General features: G+C 44.2%; 1 protein-coding gene across 8 annotated transcripts in view; it reads right to left on the bottom strand.

Annotated features, from left to right (window-relative positions):
• The window catches only part of LOC126992338 (metastasis-associated protein MTA3-like), a 38,903-nt gene that overhangs the window by 4,039 nt on the left and 14,448 nt on the right, over positions 1-20,416 (bottom strand). For 3 of the 8 annotated variants that reach the window (XM_050851025.1, XM_050851020.1, XM_050851021.1), the window contains exons 3-12: positions 19,817-19,910; positions 8,048-8,161; positions 6,495-6,748; positions 5,755-5,872; positions 5,095-5,297; positions 4,484-4,672; positions 4,149-4,282; positions 3,726-3,883; positions 2,994-3,122; positions 9-293 (exon numbers count right to left, since the gene is read on the bottom strand). In XM_050851025.1, coding sequence (XP_050706982.1) covers positions 9-293; positions 2,994-3,122; positions 3,726-3,883; positions 4,149-4,282; positions 4,484-4,672; positions 5,095-5,297; positions 5,755-5,872; positions 6,495-6,748; positions 8,048-8,161; positions 19,817-19,910 — 1,678 coding nt within the window. The remainder of the gene's footprint in view (positions 1-8; positions 294-2,993; positions 3,123-3,725; positions 3,884-4,148; positions 4,283-4,483; positions 4,673-5,094; positions 5,298-5,754; positions 5,873-6,494; positions 6,749-8,047; positions 8,162-19,816; positions 19,911-20,416) is intronic. The other 5 variants (XM_050851026.1, XM_050851027.1, XM_050851022.1 and 2 more) reach the window with 4 other exon arrangements.

Genomic DNA, 20,416 nt, shown 5'->3' with positions numbered 1-20,416 from the left:
GAACTTACACTCCTGCCGGATATTGGCAGGGTTCAAGGGCCAGGTGGGGTTGCGGCATGCCTTCCTGGGCTGGATCAGGTCCTGACACAGCCGCCGCATCACGCGTATCTGCAGGCTGGTGTGGACCATGATGGCCGCTCGCGTTTTCATGATGGGCCTCGGCGAGCCAGCTCGAAGGGCCACCCCGTGGGCCTGGGCCGCATGGCGTATTAACTGGGAGCGAGTCTTGTACTCCCGGCCACACCCGCCCACATTACACCGCTGCGAACGACTGCCACCACTGTGCAGTCGTTCTGGAAAGCAAAAACGCACTCTCTTACTCCTGGCACAACAGAGCGCCAACTCCTAACAATTCAACAGTTCCAAACCTTGTTCATGGGTGTTGCATGTGTTACTGGAACACTTGTGACCTTACTGGCTTCAGTCACAGGAGCATCACACCAATGAGGTCAACTGAGTTGTTCTTCACTCACTCTTTCAACTACATCAATGTCATGTCAGTTTCTAAGACGTTCTAAATCGCTGGGTGGCGGGTCTTTGTTTCTTTGGGTGAGGTCTTGTGGGTGACTTCTTGAAGTGCTGAATCAATAATCTTCTTGACAGCTTGTGACAAAATCATTTCTGGTTCATAGGTTGACACAGGCATTGAATAAACTTGATAAAGTAGCAACAACTACTCAACAGACTATCTGTTCTTAAAAAGCACAAGTTTTCTTCTCGTCACACTTACAACCACAAATGATCAGTCTTCTTCGTACCTTTTCAACATCACAACAAGCCATTATTATATGCACTAAGTGTGATCTGAGGAGGGATCATTGCCACAGCCTTCAGCCAACACCAACCCAGCATCAATAGTAATACAAAAGCAATAGTGTAAAGCAATAAATAAATCAAGTCAATATAAATCTCAGAGGAAACAGTAATTCTCCCGTTCCTTTGGTGGGCAACCCGGGTGTTTGTGACGCCTGACTATCATGTTGAAAACCCCTTCGGATGCAATCACCTGCATAACCTGAACTTCCATGAGCACTCACACTGCCTTCAGTTTATATCCAGAACTGCCTTCTTAATTAATGCTTCTCATCACACAAAATAAGATACATGACACATACGACGCCTTACACACTGACGTATAATACCAATAACTCTTACAATCATTGTGTGTTTATGAACATGCACACAGAACTACATGCACACATGCCACCTCACACCTCACACTCTCTCACACCCTGTATCTCCATGACAATGACCTCATAAACAGTAAATCATCACTACCAAGTGGCAATCAAAATGCCCCACAGGCTCACCATTCAGAGCTCCGATCAGCAAGAGGCAGCCAGCCCCGTGCCATACATTTCAGTATAACTCCATGCCCATGACCCTCAACTGTAAATTTAGTGAATCACTTTCACACACGAGAGGAGTCTGTCTCTCCACACATCCTCTGCTCCCCAACACTCATCAAGTAACATCCAGTCAACACATACTCAAAGCTTCTGCCACAGAAGTCTGATATTATATACTTCCATAACTTTTTTGTATCAGTTACCCACCATGATTAGTATTAATTTTTTCTAACTTCATTCCTTGTTAAACCATACTATGATATTATTAGGAAACCTAATTGTGGCTCCAGAACACTTTCTTCTCAGCAGGTTAGTATTCCCATTTTCCAACCTCATTTCTTGTTACTAAACACCTCTAGGAACCTTAGTGTTAGTGCTGTGGCTCAAGCACTCTCCTCAGCAGGTTACAATCACCAGTCACCTCAGGTTAACACAACATCACCTTCTTGCTACATGGAACGATGAGAGAAAAAACAGTTGCTGTCACACTACCCTCACAAACAAAGCCAGGCTCTACCATCCCTTCACAAGAAACAAAGACCGAAACATGATTCTCCCTCAGAACACGAACAAGAAAACCCTGTACACGGGTGTCAGTCAAGCCTGTCACTAGCACAGGAGACACAAGGCTGTGTGAAGCAGGACTCAACCCATTCGTCTCTTACCGCCCCAAAAAGAAAATAAACTGTCACTGTCACTTCTTAGTCTTCCACAGTCACTGCTCAACAATGGTGGTTGGAGAGAGAGGGATCAGGGTGTGGTGTGTCAGGGGACGGGAGACCCACAAACCTTTCCTCCCGTCATCCCTGCCCACCCGCGGCTAGAGGAAGGCTCTGTCTTCCACGGCAGAGGAATGAGAACAAGTGCTGGTGCTGAGGTGGGCATTGGGAACAGTGGCAGGAAAAATGATCTTCCATAAAACGAGGGAAGAGGCCATGTGACAAACACCAAAGGCAATAACTTTTGTGGCTTAGCTGCTGCTCTGGTGGTATACTGGTGAGTGCTGTGGGAAACTGTGAGGTATACTGTGATTCATATAAGGGGAAGGAGCACTGGCTCTGTGGATATGCTGTTGGATGCTGATGGACACTGATGTATATGGGAAAGGGGCACTTTGATGCATGTTGTATGGGCTCAGGAGTCTATGGAGTAATTCTACCAAACAGAACTCAGATGGTGAGACGTGATAAAGGTTAGCCTCACCCGTCACCCAGGTACTATGATCTAGTATTGTAAAATGTTAAAATTTAGTATTTTTATGCATGGAATGAGGAATTTAACAAATTAGTCACTAGTGTCTACACCAGTTTCCTCATTTCTGGCAACACATGCAAATGTACAAAAGAGAGAGAGAGAAGGGAAAAGGGATGCTCCACCCTAACAAGGGGCACCATGAAACAGGTGCATGTGGCAGCTCCTGTTCCCAGCGGTGCTACTCACCGCTGCAGGGGCTGTCACTGACTGAGTTGATCCCACCAAAGGATGGGACATGATATGGGCTTGAAGCAATGTATCCTTGAGTGTATTTTCTCAACCACTTATTGTAACTACTGTTTAAGGCCCACAAACTGTGCATGTGACGTGTTAGGTATGCCAAGTGTTGTCACGGTGTTGCAAAGGAAAAAAGGGTTGGTCCACACTCACCTTCCTCCTTGCCGATGCGTGACGGCAGCTTCAGGCCCCCAAACTTCTTCCAATACTGCCAGCAGGAGTTACAGAGCCTGCACTGTAGGTGGGATGGCCCCCAGGCATACCACTGACTGCTGCTGGTGGCTGTCAAGGTAAAACAGGTCACTCACACATACAGGCAGGGCTTACAGATCTCCAGTGTCTAGGTAAGCATCTCTTCCAACACTTTTATCTAAATTGATGATGAGCTCCAGCCTAGTTTTATCCAACATGTATTGCATAAGTATTACATTATTTAGTGCATGTACACAAATAAGCAGATATACAAATACAGGCTTACCCCCCTTAAAAGAAGACACAGTAAGAGGAGGGATCAGGCATTTCACCCATTCTCATATCCACTCTAACACTGACTTAATATTTATAGAAGGAAATACACAACTAAGAAAAACTGTAGTAAACCAATAAGATGAAATACTAAAAACAATGATTGATAAACCTTCTTTCTCTAACAGATGTACCAGTTAATTTATATACCTCAACTGAATTCCCTGAGAAGTAAATATTTTTACTGATGGGTGCTAATAGAGTGACAAGGACAGACTACTCAACAAACCCAGGAGAGTGAGAACAGGACAGACAAAGGGAATGAGGATAGAGCAAGGAATATGAAAGGGGACAGACAGATGGTGGTGAGAGATGAATTTAAAAGAAACCCTCGTGGGTGCCCCTAGGCTAGCAACTCACCGTGGCAAGACTCGCAGGCCTTCCCGGACACAGAGACATCCGCCCCGTTGACCATGGTGGAGGAGGTGGAGGAGACGGAGGAGGTGGAGGTGGTGGTTGTGGTGGTCGTGGTGGTGGAGGTCTTGCCGTTGGAGAGTGCAGCAGGGTTTGGCTTGTTGCTGAGGAGGAAGATGGAGCAGCGTGTTAGTTTACCCTTTATAAGTCAAAGAAAATGGATGCTTTGGGAGGTTCAGAGTAATGTGTTGGGATGGACAAGGGAATAATAATAGGAACAAATAGCATACAAGTTTATAGCTGAACCAAATAAAACCAAATAGGGAGACTAATACTGATCTTAGCTCCAATCCTGCATACGATGACAAGTTCACAACCTCACACACACACACATACACACACATATACAAGAGAGGCAGCATCACTCACTAGTTAGGAATGTAGACCTGCTTAAGCTTGGACTCAGCCTCCACTGCCTTCACTCTCTTCTGCTGAACGTATCTGTCAGTCGTCTTCCACATGTAGTAATACTCAATGATGTTTTTCAGCGTTTTCCATGGCAGCTGTGGGAGAGAGAGGTATAGTTACACACTCTTTGGGACATGTTCAAGCATCTCTCTGTGCAAAATCTAATGCTAACTAACTTTTCTTCTGGCTTTTCATTTTCCTCTTATTCCATTTTTATTTTGAATGCCTCTAAACTCTGGAGATATATATGCTCAGTGCCCTACACTATCTACCCTCCACTTCCTCTATACACTCACGAAATCTTGTCTGATGTCGTTGAAGTCCTTGCCGTACTTCTCCAACGCTTCTTCAAAGAGGTTTGCCTCCGAGGCGGACCACTCCTCCATCTCGTCCCGGCACAGCACCGGCCCCGTGGCGGGTATGAGCGAACACAGCGCCTTGCTGATGTCGTAGTTGTGTTTGTGTAAGGTGTCCATGGCATGGAACTGAGGGGGGAAAAAAATACAGAACAATTACTTACCTGATACGACTTCCCTTCACATACTCACTTATACAGACGACAAAACAAGCCAATATAACCATAAAAATGTCATTATGGATACATATTGCATCACCCAAAACAAAGCAGTCTGCTGTCCTCCAATAAAATCTCATTTACTCCTAAGAGGTCTACTTTGCACCATAAAATTACTACCAGAATCCTAAATATGCATTGAAGTACCCAATTATGCAGCAACTAAATACCTAGCATATATACATTGAAGAGTAAAAAACCATCACTTGAATATGGCATCTAGTAAAGCGAGATACTACTAGAAAACTCAGGTAGCAACAGACCAAGCAGTTTAAAGTTTAAGCTCTCATTAATGCATAAACAAAACCTCTCAAGCAAAGGAGAAGGACCCACCAAGGTGACATCTCTGGAGGCAGCAGCAGCACTCATGTGAAGCGACGGCTGTTTAACAGAGGAGGAGCAGTCGAGGGCCCGGGCAAAGGTCCCCACTGAGCGTGACATGACAAGGAACTGGTCGATCTGTCTGTCTGTGAGGCCGTGGCAAGGAGTCCACACCAAACTCTCCAACTCCTCTAGGTTACGGCCATCAGTCTCTCCTGTTGGGCAGACAATCCAAGACATTAGAGAGGAGGGAGGTGTTGCAGAGGGTAAGAATGGGTACAGGAGGTAGGGCTGAATAAGAGGGAAGTTTAGGAAGGTTAGAAAAGATACAAGAGGTGATGAATAGGAGGGAGCTTTTGTAGGGGACTAGAAAGGGTGCATGAGGTAGTAATGAATGAAAACAGAGGATAGGCAGAGGAAGGAGAGAGCAAACAATATAAAATGGGACAGATGATGGTGAGGAATGAAGGCAATGGAGACAGCTGAGGGCAAGAGAGGAAGAATGAAGAAGACAATAGGTGCTGACAGATGAAGAAGGCAAGATAATTAAGTAAAATAAGAAGATAGGAAGTAATATATGAGGTGTGAGGCTATTTGGGGAACTACAGATTACAGAACAAGAGCAATACAGATACTAAACATGAGTGAAATAGATGAACCAAAGCAACTTACCTTCTTTCATCAGTGAGGTAATATCTGCCTGAAATCTTGACCCAACTCTTATCTCTCCCTTGTCAGCTAGTAAGGTCTTCTGCTGGGGGTCATAGACTAGCGAGTAAAAGAAGGTGTCCTGGAAAAAAGAGAATGAACGAGGGATTAGGAAAATACATAGGGCCGTATTGCTAAACATTTCGTTGCACAAGTACACATATTTGACAAGGCTTTCGTAGGAGTTTTGGGCATTTCCAGTAGTAGTTTTATGACCCTGGTGGTAGTTTTGCCCTTCTTCTGTACCATGAACCTTAAGAAACACTCATTAGAACCCAACTGATCCCCTCTTTGACCTTTAGAAATACTGATGTGAGAAGAGAAAGTGTCTCATAATACCGACCATAAGATGACCAGCACCCCAGTCCCTCCATCCAATTATTATGTTGTCATGCAAAGACTTCTCCATGCTACATATGACAAAAGGGGAATTTATTGTCCAGCTGACTGATGATTATACATGACCTTTCTTCACAGACACCCCGACACATATCTTTCTTCAGCTCAGCAAGGAACAAATATAACCATTTCTTGAGGGTGTCTGTTGTGATGTTGCCTGACCCTCCTCACCCCTAACAGACACCCCGACACATTACTTTCTTCAGCTCAGCAAAGAACAAATCTAACCTTTCCTTGAGGGTGTCTGTTATGATGCTGCCTAACCCTTGACTCCTCCCCTGTAATACCACCCCTATCACACTCACGTCCTTGTTCAGGTAGGCGAGGAGCAGCTCGGTCTCGTTGAGCAGGGTAACGGTGCACTTGCCCCTGATGTGGGTCGCCGGTAAGGTCTCGATCTGCCGCGAGAGGAAGAGCTCCCGGTGCCTCAACTGGTGCCTCTCCTGGGGGCTGAGGCTCTCCCCAGTGGGTGTGATGATGGACGCCCCGCCACCCACCTCCCCGCCATCGCTGTCACTCTCATCCTCCTCTAAGGCACCTGCGAGAAGGACCGGAGGGTCTAAGTGGAGGGAAACAGGACGAAAAAGATAACTAAATTGTACTCCTTTTTGATATCTCTCTCTTCATAGCATTTTTTTTTTGTTCTTGTTCTTGTTCTGTCCATTGCTGGAAAATGAGGATGAGAACACACACACACACACATACATACTCTCACACACACACACACACACACACACACACACACACACCAAGGACTAAGGCTTCTGTATATATAAAAAATAAACATACAGCATAATTTTATATATATATATATATATATATATATATATATATATATATATATATATATATATATATATATATATATATATATATATATATATATATATATAAATTGTAACAGTAACATTACCATCACCACCATCACCATAAGAAATCATAAAGCAGTAATGGAATACATCAGTGGCAGCCCTAATAATAATGATAATGATAATAATAATAATAATAATAATAATAATAATAATAATAATAATGATAATAATAATAATAATAGAAACAGCAGCAGCGGCAATAGAGGCAACAAATAAATAGTAAAAATAATAATCATACAAAAACTCTCCATTAAGTACTACTGTAAAAAGGAATAATAAGGATAACCAACTTGATACAAAAATTTAAAATAAAATAAAATGAAATAAATAAATAAATAAATAATAATAATAATAGAAATAAAACTTCATTCTTCAAGCACCAAAAAGCTACACCACCCCTCCCCAAAAAAGGCCCTTTCAACCATACTGCATACGAAAAACAATGATAATAACAAAAATAAAGATAAAAATAATGACAATAACTACATTCCCCATACCATTCACAACCACCTTCCTTTCATCCCAACCAACCAACCCAGCACCAAGCAACTCACAGACACACACACACACACAAACATTACGTTCTCCATCGCAAAGAAAAACAAGCTTAAAATATCAATACGAATGCAAGAAAAACAACTTCAAATAAAACAATACGAATGCAAAATAAAAAATGCCCCAAGGTTCTATTCAGCGCATGCTCTAAAAAAAACAGTGCCCATGAAAGCTATGAAAGAAGTGCACCCAAGCCATGACCTTCCTCAAACCAGAGTGGCCAAAGGTAGAGAGTCCCAAAATAGCTCCACCACGTGCGATCACTACAACCCACAACAGCCTATGCCTCTACACAACACCCAAAACACCACCATCGCAGCCACCGCCACCACCATTCTACACAAGCAACGGACATGTGGTGAGGGAAGGGCAGGAGGAGGAGGAGGGGTTGTGAGGGTAAGGCTGAGTGGGGAGGAGGAGGAGGGGGTTACCTTGCTGTGAGGCCTCTGAGGTGACACCTTCAATCAGGGGGGTTCCTTGGGTGTCCTGGGACTTTAACAGCTTCTTGAGGCCCCCGCACAGGTCCCAGGTCCCTCCGTGCCCATCTGTTCGGGCAGGGCAGGGTGGGGCAGGCGGGCGGGCGGGAGGGGCAGAAGAGAAAGCAGTTAAGCAACGGGATGTACACAGCAACAAGCCACGGATACTGACTGCCCTTTGTTCCATGTTGAGTGTGTGTGTGTGTGTGTGTGTGTGTGTGTGTGTAATATGGAGTGTGTGTATGTGTGTGTTTGTCTACTTGTATTTACAGAGTTGTGATATATGGGAAGCAAATGTGCATGTGTGTGTGTGTGTGTGTATGTGTGTGTGTAATATAGTATTGGGTAATGCTTTAGTTAGTTACTGGTGCTGCTAAGGTTGTTGTTGTTGTTGTTGATGTTGTTGTTGGTGGTGGTGGTGGTGAGGTTGGTTTTGGTGGTGAGGTGCTGGTAACCTTTCCACAGTATTACCAGTTTACCACAAACCACACCCCACATCATCATCACAGCTACCATCAGTGTGTTGTTGCTGGGTTGGTGTCATTGGGCATGGAAGAATTATAACTCTTTAAGTGGATGGGAGGGAGGGGGGGAGTAAGGGAGGGAGGGGTATGTACAGACTGACAGACAATATGGGTTAGTTATGCAGACATACACGGGCGACACCACCTTACTGCACCACACTCTTTGTTAGTGAGGAAGGGAACAGGCAAGGACAGCAGGTACAGCAACGAGAGAGTCAAGTTCCTGAGTCCAAGGTAGGGTTTAGAGTACAGTGAGAGGTCATGAGAAATTGGGTGGAAGGATATCACAATAACACATTCCAAACTTCTATTCCCGTCCGGAGAAGAGAATAAGTAACAGGAGGTGCTTCATAGGTATTCATAAGTAACAGGAAGTGCTTGGTGGCCATTCAAACGGTGCTGCTTAATGGAGTTCTTATAAGCATGCCAATCCAATGTTCCTGTAAATGATTTGTCCTCCCACGCCAAACCATTCTCAGGGCAATTATAAATGATTAACCCACACGTAATATACGACTTTCTACTGAATAGAATGAAGTCCTTTGTTGATTTCTATTATCAGTTGCTACTTTCATGTGTTTGATGATACCCACCTAACTATACTGCAAGAAGGCATCACATTTCTGCACTTGGTAAACTAATATATGCTTCCACTGTAAAGGGCCCTCATGTGTTTGAAAATACCCTTAACCTACCCTAACTATACCCCAAAAAGGCAACACACTTCTGTACTTGGTAAACTCGTATATGCTTCCACTGTAATGGGACTTTCTACTAACAAAACGAGCTCCTCTGATGATTTTTCTTAAAAGTTGCTGCCTGTCATGTGTTGGAAGATAGCCTTAACCTAACCTAACAAAACCTAACCTAACTATAACCAACAAAGGCATCATATTTATGCACCAGTAAAACTCATACACGCTTCAACAGTAATGAGACTTTCCATCTATTACTAAAGGACCAATTACCAAGCATGTGATGAGGAGGATGCTGTAGGTAAATCCTTTAGAGCATAGTTATCAAAATGGAGGGTCTATCCTGAGGCAGTGGCACCTTACTAATTGGGGGAAGGCTGGCACTGGCAACCTCAAAGGACGGGAGATACACCTGGAACGCATACAAACACTGTGCCTCCCTGTGTGTATGTGTGTGTGGGTGTGTATGTGTGTGTGGGTGTGTGGGCGTGTGCATGTCAGAGAGAGAGAGGGTGGGAATGGGGGAGTTAAATGGATGTGGGAGGGGTAATAGGGGAGGTATGCAGGTGACATGTGGTGGGAAGGGGAGGCAGTGAGAGAGGGAATTGGAAGAGGGAGGGAGAGCGAGTTACGTGAAAAAAAAAATACATACCAAAAAAGGAGTCAGAGTGAAATACAGAAACAAATCAATGCATGACAACACATTATACATAAATTAGGAGAGAAAGGGGAGATGGGAAGGGGAAAAAAGGGAGATAGAGAAGCTAAAAAAAGGAAAAATGTAAAGAAGAGGTACAGTATAGTAGGGAAAAGAGGAAGAAGCAAAGGAGTAAAAGGAAAGGAGGAAAGAGCAAATGGGAAAGTGATAGATGGGAGAAAGGGAAGATAAGAGGGGAAAGGTAAAGAGGAAAGCTGAAAGATGAGGGAAAAAGAGGAAAATGAAGAGGAAAGGAGGAGGAGAAAGAGGAAAAAGAGGAAAACAAAGAGGAAAGAAGGAGAAAGAGGAAAAAGATGAAAAAACAAAGAGAATGAAGGTATGAAGGGAGAAGGTAGGAGAGTGAATAGGTAAAGAGGAAAGATGAAAGGAGAGGAAAAAAGAGGAAAATGAAGAGGAAAACAACGAGGAAAGAAGAAAGAGGAAAAAGGTGGAAAAACAAAGAGAATGAAGGTAAGAAGGGAGAAGGTAGGAGAGTGGAAAGGTAAAGAGGAAAGAAGAAAGGACAGGAAAAAAGAGGAAAATGAAGACCGAAGAGGAGAAAAAAAAAGAAGTGGAAAACAAGGTGGATGAAGGGAGGGGATGGGAGGCAAATGTGGGTGGGTAGGTGGTGGCAGAGAAAAGAGAGAGAGGAAGAGAGAGAGAGAGAGAGAGAGAGAGAGAGAGAGAGAGAGAGAGAGAGAGAGAGAGAGAGAGAGAGAGAGAGAGAGAGAGAGAGAGAAACAGTTTGCAGCCAGCCTGGTAAAACTATTGGCGTTGTAAATATTGGTCTCTTTACAGGCAAATGGCAGCCGCTAGTCCCGCCTCACACCGGTTGGCGACAAAATGCACGGGCTCGGTGAGGGCGGACGAAATTAAAAAGGACGCAACTGTAAATAAACAAGATAAATAATCGTATATAAAATCATTGTTAAGCTAAAATAGGTTACTCAGGGAACTCATATTATTATTGTTATTATTATTATTATTATTATTGTTATTTTTATTATTATTGAAGAAAATAATGAATGTAATGGCGTAGTGTATGTGTGTGTGTGAGAGAGAGAGAGAGAGAGAGAGAGAGAGAGAGAGAGAGAGAGAGAGAGAAATAACAGTTAATCTCATTGCCACAGCCAGATCAATATGCGAGGGGTGGAGGAGGAGGAGGGAGGGGCCTGAGAGAGAAAGAGGAGGAGGAGGAGGAGGAGGAGGGGGTGTGGGTGGGGAGATGAGGGAGGGAGGAGGCTGAAATGCACAAAACTCTCCCCTCACGCGGTGCACACATTTCATAACACCCCACTGCCTCCTCTCCCTCTCGTCTCCCCACTCTCTTTTCCTCTCCCCATCCCTCCCTCCCTCTCCCTTTCCTCCCTCTTTCAAACCAAACAAACCCCAAACAGCTGCCAGAGACGTAGCATTTAAAACTATTACCACCCCCTTTTTCCACCACCCGCAATAGTAGATAGTAGTAGTAGTAGTAGTAGATAGTAGTAGTAGGTCATAGTAATGCACTAATTTTTCCGTAACGGCATCTTTTTTTTAGAGCGTCATTTTTTCCTTTTTTTCCAGCGCACTGCAATGCATCGGTCGCCAATTAAACACGGCAGTAATGTTATTTAATTTCGCCCGCGTCCGATGCTTTCCCCGTTCAATTAGTACGTGCTGTGATCGCATTTGTGTGTGCGTGTGTGTGCCTGTGCGTGTATGTGTAAAAGGACTAAGCCATACACAGTTGTCACATATGTAGGAGTCACCCTATCAAACCATCCATTTCCTCTGACGCACACATGCACAGACACATACAGACAGACGGACAGGCAGGCATAGCAAGGCAGGTGGGCGAGGCAGCGGTCGGGTGGGCTGGCGGTTCTGACTCAAACTTTTTTTTACCTCTTTTTCCGTCCCCCTTTAGTTCAGAGACCATCAGGCACGAATGCACTTCCCTCCTCTCTCCTCTCCTCTCCTCTCCTGGATGCTGACAAAAAGCGCTATGATAAAAAGTCGCGGCGCATATTCTATCTCGCCTGCACTCCACTGATGTGCTCGCTACAGTCTGTCTGTTTGTGTTGATGAGGACTCGCTAGCGTTGTCATTATTATCATGATTTTAAACTAGGATGTAGAAGGAAGAGGAAAGAGAAGGGGCTAGAGAAGGCAGGAAGGAAAAGAAGGAAAGGAGAAGAGAAGGGACAGGAAAGGAAAAAAATAGATGAAAAGAAGAAACAGGATGGGAAATTAAGTTAAGGAAGGGAAAGAATGGAAAAATTTAGCAATGAGATATATTAGAGTAGCTTGCAGGTGGATGGTTGAGGAAAATGAGGAGGATAAGTAAAGAGGAAGAGCACAAGATGAGATGAGGAAAAAGAGGAAATTGATAAGGGGAAAGGAGGACAGACAGACAAAAAGGTGGAAAGAACTCTCTCTTGGCAAAATACGAAAGATAAATTTAAAAAAGATTGGATGCGTTCATGGATGGTGAGGTTAGGCAGGGTTAGCTTAACAGGAGCTGCCTTGTATAGACCCACCGACCTCTTGCAGACCCCCACAATTGGTTCTCTCTTTTAGCAGTAATGTTGTGACTGCCAATACGATATACATAAAAAAAAAAAAAAAAAAAAAAAAAAAAAGGATAAGTTCATGAATAGTGAGGTTAGGTTTACAGGAGCTGCCTTGTATGGACCTACCAGCCTCTTGCAGACTCCTAATGTTGTTATACTTTCCCTCTCCTCACCACAATCACCTCACTCTGAGATACCACACTGAGACAAGAGTACCCAGTGACCCCAGCATCTCTATCTGGTACTTTGACAATCTCCCTCGCACCAAGATCTCCTTCCACTCTCTCTCTCTCTACCCTAACAGGATCGACAGAAGTTAGCCCCACATTCTCACACATTACCAGGGTTACATACACACGTGACAAGGCTTCCGTAGAGGTCATAGTATTAGTATTCCCATGGGTAGTTTAAGCCTAGTGATAGTTTGACAAGACTTCTGCACCATGGATGTGAGAAACGCTCATGAGAACCTAACCTCCTTTGTGGGCTTGGGAAATAGTTATTGAGGGCCAAAAGCCTCTGAGAATATGGGCTTTTGCTGCATATGACCGGTCAACACCACCACCACCACCACTATCCTAACCACCAGCCAGAGTTAGCCCAGCCCAGTAGCATCTGCCTCCGCCACCATCATCACCACCACCGCTGCCATGCGAATCAATGACACCACCCCTGCATTTTTCATCACCCATCTCCATGCACACTGACCAAATTGAATACATTATGCATACCCTCAGGCCCAAGCAAGCACCACCACCACCAGTAGCCCTGCCATGTATGAGTGTATGTATGGGTGGTTGTAGTGGGTGAAGTCAGGGCCATTAGAGGGACATGGAGATAGGTGATGGGTGAAATTAGAACCTTGTGGGGATCATGGTGAGGAGGGAGAAGTACACTAGCCTCGCACACATACACAAACATACACACTAGGGCAGAGGAGAAGATTACTAGGGGTGTATTTCGTGGTAATGATGAATAAAGCTGATAGAACACATTGGTGATCTTCATAGTAATAGTAGTAGTGGTATAGTTAGTTAATACAAGAGATAGCTTCAAATACATGGTAACGAGCTGGGTCATAGAAGCTAACTACCACAGGTAAACTAATCAGCTGTAGTCTCTGTATATAGTTCTGTAGCTTTTGAATGAAGACTTGTGGATATTTGGTTCCCTATGCTGTGTTCTGTGTTGCTGTGGATTCCGGCAATGCAATACTTCACTGATGATGTAATATTTCGCTGCCAACAGATATATAAATGCGTTGTGTGACTCGGAATACCTGCAGGGTGGTAGTATAACATTTTGCCGGTAATGTGGAAGATGTGTTGCGTGTGCGAGTATACCAGTGAAGTGATAAAAATTTTACCGCGACTGAGTGTTGGTAATGTTTTGTGGGTGAGGCGAAAGGTTACGCTGCAGGAGGGAATATTGTGAGAAATGTAATATTTGGTGTGAATGGGTATTGGTAAAATTTTGCTGGTGAGGTGAAGGTTATACAGCATGATTATTATAAGAGATGTGATACTTTTTCTGATAATGTGCCTTAGTGGGGATAATTATAATGTTTCAAGCCTTCTTAACGGTATATAATGTGACAAACTGCTAGATAATTATGTTTTAAGCCTTATTTTACGATATATGATGTGACTGCTAGACTGTTAGAAATTAATAATGAAGTTTGAAATTTTTTTTTACCATATAAGAAAAGCATATCACCAACAACACTAAGATAAGAACAATTACAACATTAGCAAAACCCTTAACCAGGTAGCAGCAACGGCCAAATATGTGGCTTTACCATGATATAAAGCCCCCAAAATAGATGATGCATAAACTGATCACAAATGCGTTGATATATAGTATGAAATGGTTTACATGAGTGACGATTTTTTCTCATTTTTTTTTTACTTAGAGGTGCCTTTAAGAAACATGATCCCTGCTGCTACGGGGTTAACCACCTATCCCGTATAAAAAAAAATATAAATAAATAAGAATAAAACAGCCCCCATCCAGAATAGTGTTAGTGGATACAATTATAATGTTCCAAACCTTTCTTTTTACCATATAATAAAAAAGACCTTACCAACAATACCAAAACCACTGACTCCACAGCATTACCAACACCCCTTGAGCTCCACCCCCTTATAAAACACCCCATACACAGCCCCCCCCCCTCACCCAGAATAGGAAAAAACATCCCGCTTCCCATTCCCTACTCCCCCCAAAACACAGCTCCCCGGTCTCCCCATACACCCAGAATAGGAAAAATAACTCCCTTCCCATTCCCCCACTCCCCAAACCAGCTCCCTCTCCCCCCATACACCCAGAATAGGAAAAATAACCCCCTTTCCTCCATTCCCCACTCCTCCCAAATTACAGCCCCCTCCCCCTACACCCATAACAGAAAAACATCAGCGGGGTATTCATCTCCCCCGCCCACGTTTGCATTTTATTGTTATTTAAGCGCGCAATGCATGACTACAAAATATTAAAATAGGCAAGTATAAAAAAAAGTGTAAATGCAGCGAGCCGGGCATATGGTGATGGTGGGGAGGGATGGAGGGGAGGGAGGGATAGAGGGAGGTGGAGGGAGGAGCGTCATTCAGAGCCCTGCATTTGTTGATCAACACTGCTCCTCCCACCTCTGCCTCCCTCCTCTTCCCTCCCTGACCTTCCTCCCCCCCCCCTCCTATTTACCTTTCCTCCCCACCTCCACCACCACCACCATTCCCCTATTACCAGGCCAATGCAATGCAGCTATCCACCTCTCTCTCTCTGCAAGGAAAAAGAGGAAGGAAAAAAGTTGCAAGAAAGAAGGGAACAGGAAAAGAAAAGGAAAATAAGGCAAAAAGGAAGAAAATTGATTATGAAAGAAGGAAGAAAAGAGGAAAAAGAAAGGAAGAAAACACGAAAAAAAAGGAAGAGGAAGATGGTCGAGAAGGGAAAGAAACGGAAATGAACGATAAAAAGTGAAAGTGGAGGAGAGGAAGAAGGGAAGGAAGGAAGGAAGGAGTGGAGGAAAGAAAGGAAGGAAAAATGGAGGAGAGGAGAGAAAAGAGTGAGGAAGGGAGAGAGAGGAAGAAATGACCTTGAAATTCCCCTGTCGCTAATATTTTCAATGGTCTCCTTCACCCCCCCTCTCTCTCTCTCTCTCTCTCTCTCTCTCTCTCTCTCTCTCTCTCTCTCTCTCTCTCTCTCTCTCTCTCAACCACCTCTAAATCACACACACACACACACACACTCTCTCTCTCTCTCTCTCTCTCTCTCTCTCTCTCTCTCTCTCACACACACACACACCCACACTCACCCACCCCCACAGCCACACTCACACACACAGAGAGAGAGAGAGAGAGAGAGAGAGAGAGAGAGAGAGAGAGAGAGAGGAGGCTAGGGGGACACATAAAAGGGAAAGTGGGAGGGAGAGAAGGCATGGGAGGAGGAGGAGGAGAATGACACAATATATGGGAAGAGGGAAGCAGAGGGGTGGGGGGGTGGGGAGAGAGAGAGAGAGAGAGAGAGATACCACATGCCGCCACACTATACACAGTAATGGGAAAGGGAGGGAGAGAGGGAGAGAAGAGAGAATGAGGAGAGGAGGGGAGAGGAAGGGAGGGGAGGGGAAGGGAAGGGAGGAGGAGGAGGGAGAGTAAATAGCCATCACAACACAGGGGAAAGAAATGGAATGGGAGGGAAGGATAAAGGGGGGAGAAGGAAAATGGTGATTGCGTGGAGGGATGGAAATAGGGGAATGAAGGAATGAGAGGAAAATGACGAAAAGGAGGGACAAGGAATAAAGAAGAGGGAAGAGAAAAGAGGATAGAGGGAGGAAAAGGAAGGAAAAACATTGGAGATGTGAGAAGGAAACGAAAAGGAAGGACAACAAAGAAGAGGAGAGGGAAAGGACAGATGCGGATAAACAAGAGAAGGAAAGACAGAACGTAGAAAGGATGTAGAAAGAAAAACAGAGGAGAAGAAGAGGAAAGGATAGAGACGAAGAAGAAAGAATAAACAATACATAGAGAACAAGGGAGGAAGGAGGGGAACAGACAGAACGTATGGGAACAAAGAAAAGCAAGAGAAAAAGAGAGGAAACACGAAAGGAAAAACATTATAGAAGAGAAATAAATAAAAGGAAAATAAAATAAAATAATAAACAAGAGTAACAGAGATAGAAGTGAATAAAAATAGGGAGGGGATAAGAAATTTGAGAAAGGAAGCAGATGAGAGAGAGAGAGAGAGAGAGAGAGAGAGAGAGAGAGAGAGAGAGAGAGAGAGAGAGAGAGAGAGAGAGAATGAAAATGTTGTGATGCTGGATGCTGGAGGTGAAAGAGGGTGGACAAAAAGAGGAAGAGAAACCAGTTGAGGGGGGAGGAGGAGGAGGAGGAGGAGGAGGGAGGGAGGGAGGCAATAAGAGCTGAAAAGGAGGAGGAGGAGGAGGAGGAGGATGTAGTAGTAGTAGCAAGCCGATGGAATTTTGTACAACGTGTAGGAAGGAAAGGAAAGGAAAGGAAAGGGAAGGGAGGAAGGAAGGGAAGAGAAAGAGCAAAGGGGAGAAAGGAGGAAGGGAAAGGAGGGGGAGAGGAAGGAAGGAAGGAAGGAAAAAGAAAGAAGGAAGGAAGGAAAAAAAGCAAGCAAGTGAAAGGAAGGAAGGAAGGAAGGAAGGAAGGGAAAGGAAAGGAAGGGAGAGGAATGGAAACTAAAGGAAAGGAAGAGGGGAATGGACACTAAGGGAAGGAAGGGAAGAAGGAAGGAAGGAAGGAAGGGAAGGAAATGTAAAGTAAATTAATATTGGAAGAGAAAGGAAGAAAGGAAAGGGTAAGGTAGGCTAGGGCAGAAAAAAACATAAGGGAAGGAAATGGGAAAAAAAAGGAAAGGGAATGAAGGGAAAGGAAAATAAAGGAAAGGGGGATAATTTATAGGGATTAGGAAAGGGAAATTAGATAAACGAAAAGAGGAGAGAAGTAGAGAAGAGAAGGGAAGGGAAAAGTGAGGAAGTGAAGGGAGATGAAAGGAAGGAGGGAGAGAGTTGGGGGGGAGGGTAGACAGAAGGGGGGAGAAAAGGGGGAGAGGTTACAATCAGGAGGGAGATCGATACCTAAGACGTTTTAACATGCCCCTCGGCTCTTCCTTCCTCCTCCTCCTCCTCCTCCCCTCCCCACCCTGACACAACACCAGTCGCCGCCACCACCGCCCCACCAACACACACACACCATCCCTGTCTCACTTCACACGCTCCCCCCCCCCTTTCTCTCTCTCTCTCTCTAACTGCGTGTGTGTGTGTGTGTGTGTGTGTGTGCGTGTGTGTGTGTGTGTGTTACAGAGAGAGAGAGACTCGCGAATTTCAACGCATGGCGAAGCTTGTGATTGGAAAAAAAGAAAGAAAAAGAAAAATCCCAAAACAAAACAAATAGGAAAGTGAGAGAGAGAGAGAGAGAGAGAGAGAGAGAGAGAGAGAGAGAGAGAGAGAGAGAGAGAGAGAGAGAGAGAGAGACGCCAGCATCACACCAGAAAAACTCAACAATATATATACAAAAAACAACAAATAAAGACATGAAAATTAAATAGCAATAGAAAAAGTAAATAATAATAATAACAACAATAATAACGTAATAATAAATAATGACAATATGGATAAAAAAAACTTGCATATATAGGAATCAGGTAACAAGAGAGCAAACGAAGAGCATTATATTCCTACAAATTACTTTCCCAATAAATAAATAAACAGCAGAATAGAAAAAATAATAATAGCCGCAGAACACAAATAAATAAGCAAGCAGAAAAAAAAGCAAAACCAGGCTAGAAAAAAAATAATAATAAATAACAAGCAAAAAAGGGAAGGAAAAAAATGAGGTGACAAAAAAATAATGAAGACCCCTTAAAAAAAAATAATAATAAATAAATAAATAAAATAAGAGGTAAAAAGACAATAAAAATACAACTCATAAGAACCCAAATAGACAAAAAAAAAATATCCCATCATAAAAAATAAAAATAAAATAAAAATGGCTAACCGGTCAATAAAAATCACACACACACACACACACACACACACACACACACACACACGCACACGCACACCCACACGTTGACCTCCGCGTAGCTGCCAGGCTGATTGACCTCTGACCTTACCGGTGTGTGTGTGTGTGTGTGTGTGTGTGAGAGAGAGAGAGAGAGAGAGAGAGAGAGAGAGAGAGAGAGAGAGAGAGAGAGAGAGAGAGAGAGAGAGAGAGAGAGAGAGAGAGTTACCTAACAGACGAGGGAAAGGAAAAAAAGGGGAAAGTTTAATTAAAATATGAAAAAAAAGTTAAAATCTATGTAGAAAAGAGGAGGACGCAGCAGAACTGTGTGCGTGTGTGTGTGTGGTCGCTTATCTGAATAAATGATAGAGAGGAGGGGAAGATTTTTAAGCTGAAGGGGAATGGATGCTGGGGATGGATGGGAGGGGGTCAGTTGAAGGGGGGGTGGGAGAGGTGGAGGGGAAGGATCAGTTTGTGGGGGATGAGAGGGGACAGTTAAAAGGGGAGGAGGGGATGAGAGGGGGCAGTTAAAAAAAGGGGGAGGGGAGGGAAGGGTAGCATAGGTCAAAATATTGGTGTCTAGGGCCGTGGTGTTGGTGGTGATGAGTGGTGGTGGTGGTGGTGGTGATGAGTGGTGGTAGTGGTGATGGTGGTGGTGGTGGTGGGAGTGGTGGTGGTGGTGGTGGTAAGTGGATAGGAAAAATGGTGATAGAGGTGGTGATGGTGGTGGTGATGAGTGGTGGTGGTGATAAGTGGATAGGAAAAATGGTGATAGAGGTGGCGATGGTGGTGGTGATGGTGAGAGTGGATAGGAAATATGGTGATAGAGGTGGTGAGAGAGCAGACAGGCATTCTCTCTCTCTCTCTCTCTCTCTCTCTCTCTCTCTCTCTCTCTTTGACTGTCATTTATTGATTTGCAACACCCATAATTGCCTCTCTCTCTCCCTCTCCCCCTCTTTCCTCTCCCTCCACCCCAATCTTTTTTTTTCCCTCCTCCTCCCCAATATTTTCCTCCCCTTCACTTCACGAACATCTATCTTATCTCCTTCAACCACTCCTCCTCCTCCTCCTCTTCTAAGACTTAACTCTCATAACAAACATAATAAAATAATACAACATACAAAGATCACCACACACACACTGACTGACTGGCTGGGTATCGCGAGTCCAGACCGGGATCAGACCATGGTGGATTACACACTCCCACACCCACCCACACTAAAAACATACTCACTCTGGTGTTTGTCCGCCAGCATGATAAGGGACGAGGAGATGTCCCGACGCCTGTAGAAACACATCACCTTAGCTTCCACGTTCCCGTTGGGCGTCTGAGGGAAAGAGCAAAAATGTTGTTAAAAGATGGTGAATTGTATGATGATATGAAGGAGGGAAGGAACGAAGGAAAGAAGGAAGGGTTAGAAGGAAGGAAGAAGGGGAGAAAGGGATGGAGGGAGGAAGGAAGGAGAGAAGGGTGAACATAACGTTAGAGACAGGAAGGAAGGAAGGGAGGGAGGAAGGCTGAAAATGATGTTGGCTAAGGGGTAATAAACACACACACACACACACACACACACACACACACACACACTCGCATACAAAACAATACCACCAGCAACACAATAGCAGTCATGCATACAATAGCTGGACAACAACAACAACAACAATAATACAACCACCACCACCACCATTCACATCCCCTATTCATCTACCCATCTGTTAACACCACACCTCTCTCTTGGTGTTGGTGGTGGTGTTGGTGTTGGTGGTGATGATGAAGTGTCAACATCAAGAACATTGTTAAAAAGCTTCCTCACCTCTGAACTTTAAGTGTGCG

Source organism: Eriocheir sinensis, unplaced genomic scaffold (genome assembly GCF_024679095.1).
Source record: "Eriocheir sinensis breed Jianghai 21 unplaced genomic scaffold, ASM2467909v1 Scaffold449, whole genome shotgun sequence".
Lineage (NCBI taxonomy): Eukaryota > Metazoa > Arthropoda > Malacostraca > Decapoda > Varunidae > Eriocheir > Eriocheir sinensis.
The sequence above is the reverse complement of the archived record's forward strand: the minus strand, read 5'-3'. Positions and strand labels throughout refer to the sequence as shown.